This window comes from Oratosquilla oratoria, chromosome 10 (genome assembly GCF_046742065.1).
Source record: "Oratosquilla oratoria isolate Oo_2021 chromosome 10, ASM4674206v1, whole genome shotgun sequence".
Lineage (NCBI taxonomy): Eukaryota > Metazoa > Arthropoda > Malacostraca > Stomatopoda > Squillidae > Oratosquilla > Oratosquilla oratoria.
Window position 1 is genome coordinate 24,149,655 of NC_134786.1, and position 15,124 is coordinate 24,164,778.

Here is a 15,124-nt window from a genome sequence, read left to right on the forward strand (position 1 = left end):
TGAGGTATATAAACACAAAATTACCTATGAGCACCATTGCTGCATCTAGCTTCGTGCCACCGCCGATAATACTCCATCCACCCCTCCGCATTCATCGCCTAGTACTACACGAGAGCGGCTTTCGCTGTCCACTCTAAAGTCGGAGTACACACATATTCATCCATTTTCTGTTCCTATTCTTCTTTTAATTTTCATGCATATATCTCCATTCATTTTTGCAAAAAAAAATATATATTTTTCACCAGCTCTAATCCCACCATAAGAATATATTTACACCTCCCTCTGTTTACGGCAGTGAATCTTTACACCGAATCTTTCCCACTGCATCCTCAGCTCAAGAACCAAACTATTACATTATCCCTGATAAGTAGATACGATTTCTGTTCTAAATATAACCTAGGAGGCAATTGCTCTCTGTGTGTTTTTTATTTTGTTTCGTGAAGTTGTCCTAACCTTTTTCTGACACGACATACGGACCTTGTACACGGAGCCGCTCGGCTCTGAATTGCAAAAATCCGGAAATCCACCCTCCTTCTACTAACAGCTCCCCGGATAATTCACCTGCCACACAAAACACCATGACAACACAGAATCTTATCACCGTAGTCAAAGTGCATTACCCAGATATAACGAGAAGAACGTTCATGTACACTTTTTCCTCTCCAAGGTTGAATCAGAAATATCACAGACGACAAAGACAAATCATCCATTCTAACATCCAGAATGATAAAAAATAACACATGAGCTGGTGATGTAATTCAGTCTGATCTTTTCATAGAGCACTTTAAAAGATCCTTTGCATCATTTGAGCCACTTGGATCACTTTCCCCCTACACTCATTGGGTATAACATACAATCATGGTCCACACCACACCAAAGAGAAAGCTGAAATTGCTTCAACATTTAAAAGCAGATTGCGAGCCTAAAAAATTCTGACTAGGTCTCAGACGACAAAGTTTCATTAGCACACGTAGTCTCACTCATGGCGTACTTTCAACTATCTCAATAACACCCAAACACACTTCAGAAAGCTGCTACTATCCTATTCACGACAGGTATCACATTAGGCGAATTCTCGGGCAAATTCTCGGATACCGAAATAACTATCACCCAGATCCTCAGTACCCATTGCACCCAACCGCACAATAGCCCGAGTCACAGTCCACACCACATAACACGAAGTCAAGACATATAACTAGCACTCGCCATCGCTCACGCCAACGCTCTCCATCAAGAACACAACTGGTTTGTACATACTGTCACAAACCAGGACACCTTGCAAACACATGTTACCACAGACAACCTTCACAACCAAACCGACACTGCGATTATCACGGAACATGTTTCCACACGAGTGATCGTTGCCGTGTGCTGTTAGCACGGAGGCAACACAGACCAAACTCCCCAGATCACTCTCCCGCAAGACATTCACGTAACACATCTCCTTTATGACTACCGAACACCAAGATTCAGTGCACACCAAGACTAGTCACTCCATACCTGGAAGTTCCCTTATCAACCCTATCTGTATGTACCCTGGATATTCCAGACGTGTCTTTCCCTTCCTTAAAATTCAATGCAACTTCTAGTAACACCAAAATGACAGTTTTTCTCAACACGAATTCCCCAGTCAACATAATGTCAATTCAGTTTCCATAAATTACGCACTGCAAGAAAACGTGTCACCATTTTGGAACCCCCGACGTCAACCTTTGCAATGCAGATGTACCATTTCCGATAGTCAGTATTTCCGAGACATTAGCTTCAAAGATCAGTGCCCATCCATTCCAGTTACCGCCTACGTAGCCGCCATTCACTTTCCTGCTGATATCCTCATAGGTTTTAAACTGATGAAGCAACATAGTTATTTACCCTGCTCAGAATGGTTTAATTAATGCAAAACATTTCCTCCCTGTATTGCTATCAGCAACTCCTCATAACGTAAATAACATTCACGTGGCCAAGCAGGCAAAGGGCAGACCATGACTCCTCATCAATTGTATGTACTCCCTTCAAATTCACTCAGATTCATCACACGAGGATCCACCAGCTACTAGTACAAATTATTCCACCACCTTCATACAACAGTTCCCATTGCTCAACCACTCCAAACCCTCCCTAGGACTCTACCTCTTCCACTTTACTAACAGCTACAGATATGCATTCCAAACATAACAGATGTACTACTTCCTCCCACATGTCCAAATCAGCTAAACTTAGAACTAAATGCCCATTTAATACCATTGGTTTATCGACTGGGGAAACTCTAACCCCTCACTGAGGAATTCAACATCAAATCCGCCCGTCTCAGAAGTGTTATCTACATTTAAATTCACTCACGCAGTGCTCATCAGCCCAAAGACACTGTCCCCCCGTATGTATATGAAGATACATCTACAAGTTTTCAAGCACAAGACACCAATGTACTCTGCCAGAAACTTGACGTGTCAATGGCATTTCCCTCCTTTCAGCCACCAGCTCAACGTCAAAGGTCGCACTTGCAATCTGATTGCAATGGCACTAACACACCCTTCCATCTCACAGTTGGCACAAACATTTGAGATTTTGAAGTATATCGTTCACACATCAAAGTCATGGGTGACCAATTTCCTACTTCTCAAGTTTGTACCACAACTTCCGTTCCCATAGCACAGGAACCCATTGATGCATCACATTTTAACCCCATAGACTTCCCTCATGCACAAGCCGACTTTATAACAAAATCAGGCAAACTATTGTCACTCCAGTTGAACCCCTCAGTTACTAATCTCATTCAACATCATATACCTCTTCGTAAGAACTCAAAACCACATTACATTGCCACACAGTAAATATATGATTGTAGATAACTTTATCCAAGGCATGGTTGCTCAAGACATCATTGAAGTATCAATCAGTGGATGGAATTCCTCCCTCTTTGTTGTCCCGAAATGCAATGGTTCCTTTCGTCCAGTAGTAGACTTCAGGGAATTAGATAAGCTAACTATACCAGATAGGCACCCCATCCCTGTATTACAAGTCCCCTTACATTCTCTCAGTAAAAACAACATAGTGTTTGTGACCTTGGGCCTTATGTCGGAATATTTCCAGATTCCTCTTGCTCCAGTGTCTAGACCCCTGACAGCCTTCAGCACCCTCACAGTCCACTGTCACTTCAAACAACTAGCCAGCTCCTTCAGTTTTCACATGACTTAGACACACAGTCCTTGCAGATCTCATAGGTCAATGTTAATGTATTGATACCTCGATATGATCACTGCTTCAAAATTGGTTAGAAATACTAACACATTCTTCTCATGACTAGCAAAAGCAGGCCACAAACTGAAACTTAAAAAGTGTTCCTTTCTTCAAAAAGAAATACACTTCTTAGGGCATGTCCTTAAATCACAAGGAATTTTAACCTCACAGGACAAGGTTGAAGTAGTCATTGATTTTCCACAACCTACCTCTGTTGACCACATATGTTCATTCCTTGGCCTATCAGGATTTTACAGGTGATACATTCAAGGTTACACTGGTATAGCAGCACCATTAAATTTGCTACTTAAGGACACCCCCTTCATTTGGACACCTGATCAAGAGAAAGCCTTTGACTTAAAGAGTGCCTTAACCATGGTACCTGTCCTTGCTTTCCCAAACCACAAACTTCCTTTCAAAATACACACAGAATCCTACATCGGACTTGGTGCGATCCTCATGCAACAACATGACTTAACACTCAGGTCAATTGCCTATGCTAGCCACACACTCAACAAATACAAACAAAATTACTCACATAGTAGCATTAGCTATAATATACACCCTCAAACACTTCAGAGATCATCCTTGGTTACAACATACACTTCTACATGGACCATCAACCAATCTTACACCTCTTCAAAGGAAAGAATCTATCAGGAAAACTTGCTCACTGGTTCCTCATAATACAGGAGTTCATGCCCACCTTTCATTTTGTTCAGGGAAAAGCAAACCTAGTAGCAGACACTCTCAATTGCCATATTAAGACCATTACTCAAAATCCCATTTCAGTATCTCTTACGCAAGCACACATAGCTGCAGTGCAAAGATCAGACCCTCTTTGGAAACATGTTATATACTTCCTTGAATCTGCATACACAACTTCCCTCCCAATCTCAACAATTACATGTTAGTTGATGACATACTCTATAACAAAACAACACTAACAAACATAAATCCAAGCAGTCAGTGTTTCACTTCTTACACAACTCCCCCATTGTCACACACTCTAGCAAGGAGAAATGTGTTACACAAGCCAGATTGTACTACTTCTAGTTAACCATGAAGAAGGATATACATTCCCACATTGATACTTGTCATTTTTGTGTGTCACACAAAGGTCATATCAGCAGTCATGTTCCCATCTTCACTTATTCTACCCCTTGCAAACCATTCAACACAGTAGCTATTGACCTCTTAAAGTTAACACTTACACCTAGCGGAAACCAATACCTCTTTGTGTCAACCATTTTTCCTGATTCTGTACTTTCTTCCCTACCAGACAAGACAGCACAACACATGGCAAAGACCCTTATTAACAAACTTATATGCCCCTTCACTATACCCAAAACTCTGATTTCTGACACAATGGGACCGAGTTCAACAATGAGATTCTTTCAGATATTTGTAAATCCTTTCAGATCACAAAATGTAATACTACTGCTTGCCACCCTAGTTCAAATGGCTTAATTGAATGCCAGAACCTAAAGATTTTCAATGTTCTTCAACACTTTGTTTCTGATCTCAACCCTTCTTGGGATGAACATGTCTCCATGATTCAAGCTTGCATTAACAATGCCATAGACAGATCAATATTGGAATCACCTCAGTTTGTTCTCTTAGGCTCTGACAAAAGGCTCCCATATGACATCTTGTTTAAGAATTACCTCCCATTTACAATTTCAATGATTATGTTAAGGTCAAACTAGCAAATTCCAATAGTATTTTCAAAAGAATCCATAATACTCCTAATCTGGCTAAGGACAATAAGGCCTATCTGTATAACAAATAAGCCAGAGATTTTTCATTTGAACTTGGGAGACATTGTTTACACCCTGAACCACACCCCCACCTCAAAGCTCTCCCTTAAATTCACTGGACCTTTTCATATCATTGGACAGGAATCAAATAATAAAGTCAAAGCACTCAGGTTGCACGATCTACATAGACCATATTGCACAAAGACCATATCAAAAGAGTTCAACATGGCCTCACTATAATGTTCCATCATCAGTTAGTACTACCCCTACTACAGAGGACCCTCACCAACCCTCTCAGTTTCTCCCATCTACTCCTCTCCCCTGTTACAACCTTTGCAGTTGAGCCACCCCTTCATAAGACTGCATTTTGCCTAAGTGAATGGAATTAATATCTACTTCCACATGTTCTTAAGCTGAAGACAAATTCATTTTAGACCATAGTATTTTCCTACAATGAAATTGCTCAAATCCATGTACATTTATATATCAAATTCTTCTTCTTATTATTATTATTTTTTTTTTTTGAGCATTAACTTCACTATGGTCAGCGAATGGTAGCCATGCCAAGCATCTGTTGCAAGAAATGCCAGTATGCTTTTGTACTTGCCCTTGAGAATTATTCTATACTAGTATGCATATGTGCACACATTAGCTACTCGACGTCAGATCCTGGAAGTAGTTTGGTGTGGGTCACCATGATTATGTGTCAGGATAGAGTAAATAAAAGTCAAGGTTAAGTGGTATTTTGTATTATTAAGTAAATTACGAGCAACCAATGCAAGCAGTTTACTCCCTGAAAAATCCTAAAACCAAAAGTGTCTGGTTACAAGGGTTTTGGATAAAAAATGTCTGATGTGCACAAAAGACTGTGAAAGATAGAGAGTGGTGGGAGATTGTTAAAGGAAGAATGATATGGTCCAAAGGGATGCCCTTCTCGTCTACTTCATAAATTATTCACAGCTTCAGAGTCCTATTCATTTTGGAGGCTTGAAGTGATACTTTCCTCGGTCAGAACATGATATTAATTGGTATGTTGGGCCACAATGCTGGGGTTTCATTCACTGATATTCTTTCAAAAGAAAGCTGCATTGCTGTTTCCATTGCATGGATCTGTGGTGAAGCTACACCATAGATTTTTCCCATTTCCTCTCTCCTAACAATGTCTGGATGTACCTGAAGAACCAAGGCAAGAAAATTAGAATAAAATAGATGAGCATGACTACATATTAACAAATAAAAGGAACTGGAAGGATTTCAAGCAATCTCATTATAAATGCCACAATAAGAATCTAAGTTCTTCAACTTTGCTACTTTAGAGAGAAGAGGGAGGGTGTAAGGATTCAGGTACAATAGTTCCGAAACTAGGTGCGGACCACACTGCCTGCTTTAGAGCTTTCAGTTCATGTTTGATACTCTTGGGAGAAGTAAGGAAAACACAACTTGCACTGGAAGTTTATAATTTTGCCCTTCCAGAAAAAATTATAATGATGACAAATAAATAAATAATGATAAATAATAAATAATGATAAATAAATCAATAAACAATCCTTCCTCACCAATACCTTAACCCCACACAGCAACCTACAACACATACAGAACACACAACATCTTACAACATAACATTGATGACATCAACACAAAAAACATGAACTCAAACACTTCCTCAAACAACACAGCATACATATTGCCATCATACAAGATACATAACTACAACACTCCCCCCCCCCCAAAAAAAAAAAAAAAAAAAATCATAATTTCACCACCCCCAGACAGGACTGGACCAACAACAATGGTGGTGGACTCCTCACCCTGATCCACCAGCCCATTTGCTTCATGGACATAAGTGCCACTACCAAAACCCTCCTTACTACAGACAACACCACAGAAATCTAATCAATACAAATCCAAACAAGTAACAAATCCACCATGACAATAGTTAACATGTATATCCTTCCCCCCAATCATCCCCCACAATTCCAAACTCCTTTAAGCCTAACCCTAACCAAACTGCCATCTTCCCTAATCTTATCCTGGATGGTGACTTCAACACCCCAACATGGTAAGAAGGTTTGATCTACAAACACAACTCATTGATAATCTTGAACAACACTCATAATCATACACACATTCCCATAAAGCCCTCTATACCCCCTCCTCTCCTAACATCATCTTCTGTTCCCCCTGCCCCTAACAACTTCATAGAAAGTGGCTGGAGCCCTGATATCCATCTGATCACCTGCCAATTATTTTCACCAAAACATGATGCACCCCAGTTAGCCATAGACACACACACCAATTACAAGAGAGCAAACTAGGAAGCTTTCACTGAAGAGACAGAAAAACAATTTGAGACACAAAAGGTACACTAATCATAGACATCGATGCTGCTGTGCATGCTTTCAATACAGTCATACAAAACACATACAAGAAGTCGCCAGAGGCAACAGAAAATCACACAATATGTTTTCATGGGACTGGCAGGGTATGTATCCAGTCCAGTTCTTGGGTAAATAGTTTAGCATAAAATGGAAAGTAACAAAGAACTAAGAATTAACAAATCAACCAAGAGGACTGGATGAATCCAGAATTGAGTCCTTGTGAGGAGTGATATGGAAAAAATAAAAAATAAAAACATGTCTAAATGATACTCCAAAGACAACTAACAGGTACATCAGGGAAATAATGGAGCAAACCGTGGACACTGATTGAGATTTTAGGATTAGCAGAGCAATAAGGAATAGATAAATTAACAACTTAGCAGATGAATTGATTCATTTAAAATTAGACTATAAAGCTTTGCAACTAGAGGTATCCAACCTACGCACAACTAATGAGATGATACTAAGAGAATTAAAGAGCTAAAAAGTGAACTGTGATAGAAAGAGAAAATGAAAGAAAAAAGAGGTTAGAAATACAAATGAAGAACTGAAGAGGTCAAAAATCAATTGCAAGTAGTAACTGAAATGATGGAAGAATCAATCAAAGAGACTGATCTGAACGAAATAAAAAAATCAGTGGAAAAGGGAATGTGAAAATAAAAAACTCTCATTCAAAGAAATAGTACAGCAGCAGGTAGAAGAGAATGCAAAAGAAACAGTGATCAAGGTGATCAAAGAAAAGGAAAACTGGGTGAGAGGCACAGTGGACAAAAAGAAGTGCATTGTGGTTTACGGTATCAATGAAAAACACAATGTACACAAATACCAAAGAGAAAAGGAAGGGAAAGAAATTGCGAAGGAGATACTAAAAGCAGTTCAAGATGAAGGACAGAAACTGGATACAGAAATCGATGACATACACAGGATGGGTACATACTCAAAAGAAAAAAAAAAAAAAAACACATACATACATACATACATATACCAAGGCTTTTCCCCCCTTACAAGCGAGGTAGCCAAAAAGGAAAAGGCATAAAATCATTCCCACCCATTCCATCCCTGAATACACTCCACACCCCTCCACCCTCCCTCTCACCTTGGCACCTCCTGGATGACGGGTCATCCCTGCACCTTGTCCACTGCCCTGGGTCAGAAGCAGTGTCGCAAGACACAGCACATCCACAGCAAGGCCACTTCATTAAATCAGTGACCCCCCCTCTCCATCCCCCCCATGCATAAAGGAGATGGGGAGAAATCCCTTTGGGCTGCGTCAAAATTTGCTCACACATACTACCTTACCCCCCATCCCCCCGCCCATTCCACCTCATGCATCACAACATCATCCATATACAACCATTCTCCATTCACCCGTCTTCTGTCTTCTCCTGTCCTTCCTCAACAGACATTCCCCTCTTCCCCAGAGCCCCCTTCACCCATCCATTCACCTGATCCTAGGACATCCCTTCATGTTCACTCCCCCCACATCTGCCTTCCATACCTCTTTTACTAGTCCTTTTTAATTCATTCTTTCCATTTGTCCAAACCGTCCCAATACTCTTTCATCAACCCTATCTCCCAACCCCCTTTCCACCCCTGTTCTCCTCCTCACCTCCTCATTCTCACTCTATCCCACCTAGTAACCCCTCTCATACTTCACACCAATGAAAATCAAACTAAGAATGCAAATGATAGCAGAAGAAATACTATCAAAAGCAGCAAAACTGGCAAACAGTAAATACAAAAATATGTGGATAAAAAAGGAAATGAATGAAGAGGAAATAGAGAAAGAGCACTGAGAAGTGAAGCCAAAGAAAAAAAAAATGAGAAAAGAATGGAGACGGAAAAAAAACAAGTTTTTTTGGAGAACGCTGGATCTGAAACTGAGAAAATGGTACATCAGGAAAATGGAAACTTAAACAAAACAAAAAATAAAAGAAAAATTAAAAGTGGCATATACAAATATGGACGGTATGATTTCAGAATTAAATTAATTAAATGACTATTTGTCAGAGAAACCTGACATAATGGGAATTGTGGAGACAAAACTGAAAGGTCCTGTACAATCAAGTATGGTGGGACAAGGTTTATACAACCTTTGGTCAAAAAATAGGATGGACAAACAGGGTGGAGGAGTCGTGCTATTGACTAGAAAGGACCTAAATGTAATAAAGGCAACATAAGAAAAAGACAATTTGGAATTAATCACAATTAAAGTTAAAAATAGAAGTATGAAAAGTAGAAAGTTGATAGTTGTATATGTGCCACCAAAAACTAAGACAAGGACTGATAGCGAACACTCAAAATGATGAGGAAGCTACAAAGAATGAATTAACCAAGACACTGAAATATGGAGAAAATATAGTAATTATGGGTGACTTTAATGCAAAGGAAATAAATTGGGAAGAATTGACAATAGGAGGTGGAGAGGAACTGTGGGGCAATGTCCTACTGGATATAACCATCAATTACACATTGACTCAATGGGTTAAATGAAATAGTAGATTTAGACAAAACGAAGAACTATCGAGACTAGATTTGATATTCACCTCTGAACCTGAAATTGTGGAAGAAATAAACTATAAAACACCAATTGGAAAGAGTGACCACATACTAACAGAGATCAAGCTTAAGGAACAAAATGTTGTAAGAAGGAACGAGAAACATAGAAGGAAGATTAATGTACAACAAAACTGACTTTGTAAAGCTTAGATTTTTTCAAAATGCCTGTCGGGAAAAATTTGCAAATGATGAAACAAAGACAGAAGAGAAATGGAGCATTTTTAAAGAAATATATAAGGAGGGAACAAACATGTGCCTAAACAGAAACAGAAAAGGGAGTACATAGAGTGCTGGTATAATAAAAAGTGTAGCGATGCTAAAGATAGAAGAGACAAAGCTTGGAAAAGATGGAAAAGAGAAAAAACTAAAAACTAAATGGCAAACATACATCAAAATGAGAAATGAATACATAGACATACAAAGAGGAAAAAAGAAACTATGAAAAAGATATAATAGCAACATGCAAAGATCAACCTAAACTATTTTACAGATATGTAAATGACAAACTAAAAGACAAACATGAAATAATGAAACTGCGTGAAGGAAATCAAGAATACACAGATGTAGAAATGGCATAAGTAATGACCAGACACTCTAAGTTTGTATTTACAATTGAAAGCTCACAATTGTGGGATGATAGTCACCAAAAAGGATCCCATAAAATGAAAGAAATATGGTGACACAGAGGGAAATAAGGGACCAAATAAAGAAACTCGATGTCAGAAATCACATGGGCCAGATGGAATAGCAAACTGGATATTAAAAGAATGTATGAATGAACTCACAGATAAAATACACAAGATAATTGACTTCTAACTCAAAGAAGGAAAAGTACCACAAGACTGGAAAAATGCTAATATTGTACCAATATATAAGGGAGGAAATAAAGAAAATTCAACAAATTATAGACTGGTATCCCTTACAAGCACAATTGCAAAAATAAGCAAAAGACTTACCAAAAATAAATGGACTAAACACTTGGAAGAGAACAACATACTAAATAGCAACCAATTTGGATTTAGAAGTGGAAGATCATGTACTACAAACTTAATATGCTTTTACTCAAGATTAGATATGATACAAGAAAGAGGTGGCTGGGCAGACTGTGCCTTCCTGGACCTACAAAAGGCTTTTGACAAAGTACCACACAAAAAGCTACTAAGAAAAATTAAAACAATAGGTGGAATACAAGGAAAATTACTGGAATGGATGAAAGACTTCTTGGAAGAAAAATGAGAGTGATACTTTGAGAAAAGAACTCAAACTGGGTAAACATGATAAGTGGAGTCTCCCAAGGCTGTGTTGGCTCCAATAATGTTTGCTGTTTATATAAACGACATGGATGAAGGAATTGAATGTTATATAAACTTCTTTGCAGATGATGCAAAACTTTTGAAGAGAGTGAGTAACAAAGAAGATTGCAAATCTTTTCAGGAAGACCTGGACAAAGTCTGGAATTGGAGTAAGAAGAATAAAGTGAATTTCAACATTAAAAAATGTAGTACAATGGAATTTGGAAAAAGTAAAAATAGAATATCCGGTCAATACAAAATTGGAACAAAGGAAGTTACAAAAGTAAATTCAGAAAGAGACCTAGGAGTAATTATCTCAAATGACATGACACTAGACAAACATGTAAACAAAACAGTTGGAGAAACCTACAATTTAATAATATCAATGAAAGTGGCCTTTCACTACATGGACGAGGAAATGGTAAAGAGAATACTAGTTACACTGATAAGACAAAAATTGGAATATGCAGCATCACTATGGACACCCAGTACAATAAAAAACATAAAGAAACTAGAAAGAATTCAAAGAGCATTAACAAAGATGGCACCAACACTTAGCAAATTGACATATGAACAAAGATTGGACAAACTAAACTTATTAACTCTGGAGCAAAGACGAGAAAGATGCAATTTGATAACCATCTATAGAATTATGAAAGGGATGGAAATCCTTGATAGGGATGATCTACTTAAAAATTTATGCTGAAAGGTACAAAGACAGGTCACCATGAGCATAGCTCCCTTCCTGTATAATACAACTATATAAATACAACTAGGTAAATATGATCTCTTAGTCTTACCTGCTCTCATCTTAACTGCCTTCACCTCATCTTTCGTTATTTCTCTATTTTCCTCGCTCATCACTGTCCTTTTCTTAGCGCTTCCCTTTGTAACTACTTTTCCCTCCCTATCTTCCTTCACACTTAGCAACTCCCTAAAATACTCTATCCACCTTCCTCTTACTGCCTTCTCTTCCATTATCATTTCTCCATCTGCACATTTAACATTTTCTTCTCTACTTGATTTGCCTCCTCTTCCTCTCTTAATTTCCTAAAAAACATATTTTTATTACTTTCAAAATTTTCTGTCACACTCTTACCCCATTTCGTATCTGCTCTCTTCTTTGCCTCCTTTATCTTATGCTTTACTTCTCTTTTCTTTGTACCTCTCATATGACTCTCTTGTCCTATTTTGTAACCAACCTGTAAAAGCTCACTTCTTCTCTTCAACCTTCTTTGCTTCATCATCCCACCACTCACTACCCTTCCTACTATTTCCTCCCATCCTTCTTGTTCCACACACCATCTTTGCACACCTTTTTGACTCCCTCCTTGAACTATCCCCATTCTTCCTCCACTCCTAGTTCTACTCTATCCTTCACTTCCTTCTATTCCTCTCCCAGCTGCTTCTTGTACTCCCCCATTTCTTTTTCATTTAAGCATTTCACTTCAAGCACCTCCCTATTTTTTGTCCTTTTCCTCTTTCGCCATCTATCCTCCATTTTCAAATTACCTTCCACCAAAAAATAATCTGATATTTCCCCACTCTCTCCCCTTAGAACATGTACCTCCTTAACTCTTCCTACTATACCCCTGGTTACCACTGTATAGTCATTAATGCTCTAACTACCACCCTTCCATCCACCAATTTCTACCATGCGTACTTATGCTTGAGTTTCTTCCTAAAGACTGTATTTGCTATCATTATCTCTCTAGACACATCTCCATCAACTCTCCACTATGATTACTTCCTGGAACTCCACACTTTCCAACCATTCCATCTATTGGTTCATTTCCAACCCTAGAATTAAGGTCTCCCAATACCACTACATTTCTCCCTAAATACTCTATGCACTCATTTAAATCTATCCAAAATGCTTCCCTTCCCTCTACACTCTTCTCACTACCAGGGCCACATGCATTTACAAAAACCCACATCTCCCTTTTTAGTTTCACCTTCATCCACATTAACCTTGAAGAAACCTCCTTCCACTCCACTACATGCTTACCTATCTTTTCACTTACTAGTATGGCCACCCATTCTCTCCCTTGTCCTCTCTTCACTCCCGAGATCCTCCAAACTACACTACCAAACTCAAACTAACCCCTCCCTTTCAATTTAGTTTCACTCAATGGCAACACATCCATCTTTCTTTTCACATACTGCCTAACTCTTCCCTTTTACTCTCATCTGTACCACATCCACACACATTAAAAGACCCAAACCTTAGGGTACTGGTTGGAAAACTCCTCCTAGACCCTCTTATGCCTTTACTTTTTTTAGGAATGTCCCCTTTGGGACTACAGGGAGATGGACGCTTACTCCTATTCCTGTCCCATTTTTGTTGCCTCATATGACTCAAGTGGAAAGACTTGGTGGAAGTATTCTTTTCCCCCACCACAGGGTTAGGCAAAGAAAGGAAATGATATTCAGAGAAATGGTACAGGACAGTAACAAGAAAGGGGGACAGCATAATGGAGGGACAGTCACAGTATAATAAAGTATCATCATTTCTCTATGAACAGAGATTTCCTCTACCACAGACAAAATGTGTGGCTCTGGTCCATAGGGGTGCTCCATATGGATCAGAAAGTACCAGCTGCATGCTACTTAGCAGCTACCCCCCAATAACATGAAGCCGATACCCCAGAGTAAGACAATAAATGATACAGCAGTGAATCTATATTTTATAATACGAGTAGTATGATGCAAATTACATATGGCAGCCGATGCTACATGCGATAATTTAAGTCATACTGAATGATACACCAACACCCAACACCTCAGAAATACAAATCTCTTCTTATACAGACAATATAACAATTACATTCATGCACCATAATGCAGACTAAGCTGTAGAAATACTACAACCATACCTCTATACACTCAATACCTGGTTCACTACAAATAGACTCAAAATAGCCCCAACCAAATCTACAGCCACACTTCTCACCAATTGGACAGTGGAGCATAAATACATACCATGCCTCTATATCGGTGGTTCTTAACCTGGGGCACCTGTACCCCAAAGGGGTACGAAATCTTAATCCTGGAGGTACGAGATATGATAGCCAGTGGTACTGTATATTTACCATGAGAAAGCATAATGTGCATTCATTGTATCCTACTAACTGACATTTCTAATTTGAAATAAAAAAGTACCTTTCTTCAGTAATTGAATATATCTAATCATAATACTGATGACCCACTTTCGGAGAAGAATAAGCGAAAGTATAAAGATCTGTATATTTCGGTCACTAACTGTGATCCTCTTCAGCAGATATGAATTACAGAGTAGAGAACAATGTGTATTTATACAAAAGTAGTGAGGTAAGCGGGAAGGGATGGGGGCTCAGGTCACGTGTCCAGCGTTGCGTGGACCTTGGTGGCTTTTGTCCACCGCTAATGTAGATGGTAACATTTTATCTATTGCAAATGATGAAATACAATCAGGTGACCATTGACCATAAGAAATGTTATAATTTGAAGAAAAAAAATTATCAAAGAGGATTCTACCATTTTTCTTCTGAAACTACATTTGGATTTGTAAATTATTTCAGCATCGTCCCAATTTATCCGATGGTTTTTGTTGGCGACATGCTGAAATACCGCAGAATTTTCCTGCCCATATTTTATAGAGTTCTTGTGTTCCTTGACCCTGGTGGTGAGGTCTCTACCCGTTTGTCCCCAATATACATCCTTGCAATCTAAACAAGGTAACTTATAAACTCCACGAGTTGTATTACTCTTGGATCTATGATGTATATTGACAACTTTACTGAACAAGTTGTTGGGATAATTGAAGATAAAATTTACTTTTTCCTTTGGTAACAAATGAGATAAGTCATTAATTGATTTATTATAAGGTAATTTTATGCATCTATTATCCCACTTGTGA

The 15,124-nt window shown here is 38.7% G+C and overlaps 1 protein-coding gene across 6 annotated transcripts in view; it reads right to left on the reverse strand.

Moving 5' to 3' along the window:
- Positions 1-5,730: 5,730 nt before the first annotated feature.
- The window catches only part of LOC143029155 (gem-associated protein 8-like), a 44,952-nt gene continuing 35,558 nt past the window's right edge, over positions 5,731-15,124 (reverse strand). For 5 of the 6 annotated variants that reach the window (XM_076191633.1, XM_076191628.1, XM_076191631.1 and 2 more), the window contains one exon: positions 5,731-6,170. In XM_076191633.1, the coding sequence (XP_076047748.1) occupies positions 6,006-6,170 (165 nt within the window). In that variant the 3' untranslated portion in view covers positions 5,731-6,005. Of the gene's footprint in view, positions 6,171-14,219; positions 14,276-15,124 lie in introns of those variants that run through there. The other variant, XM_076191630.1, reaches the window with a different exon arrangement.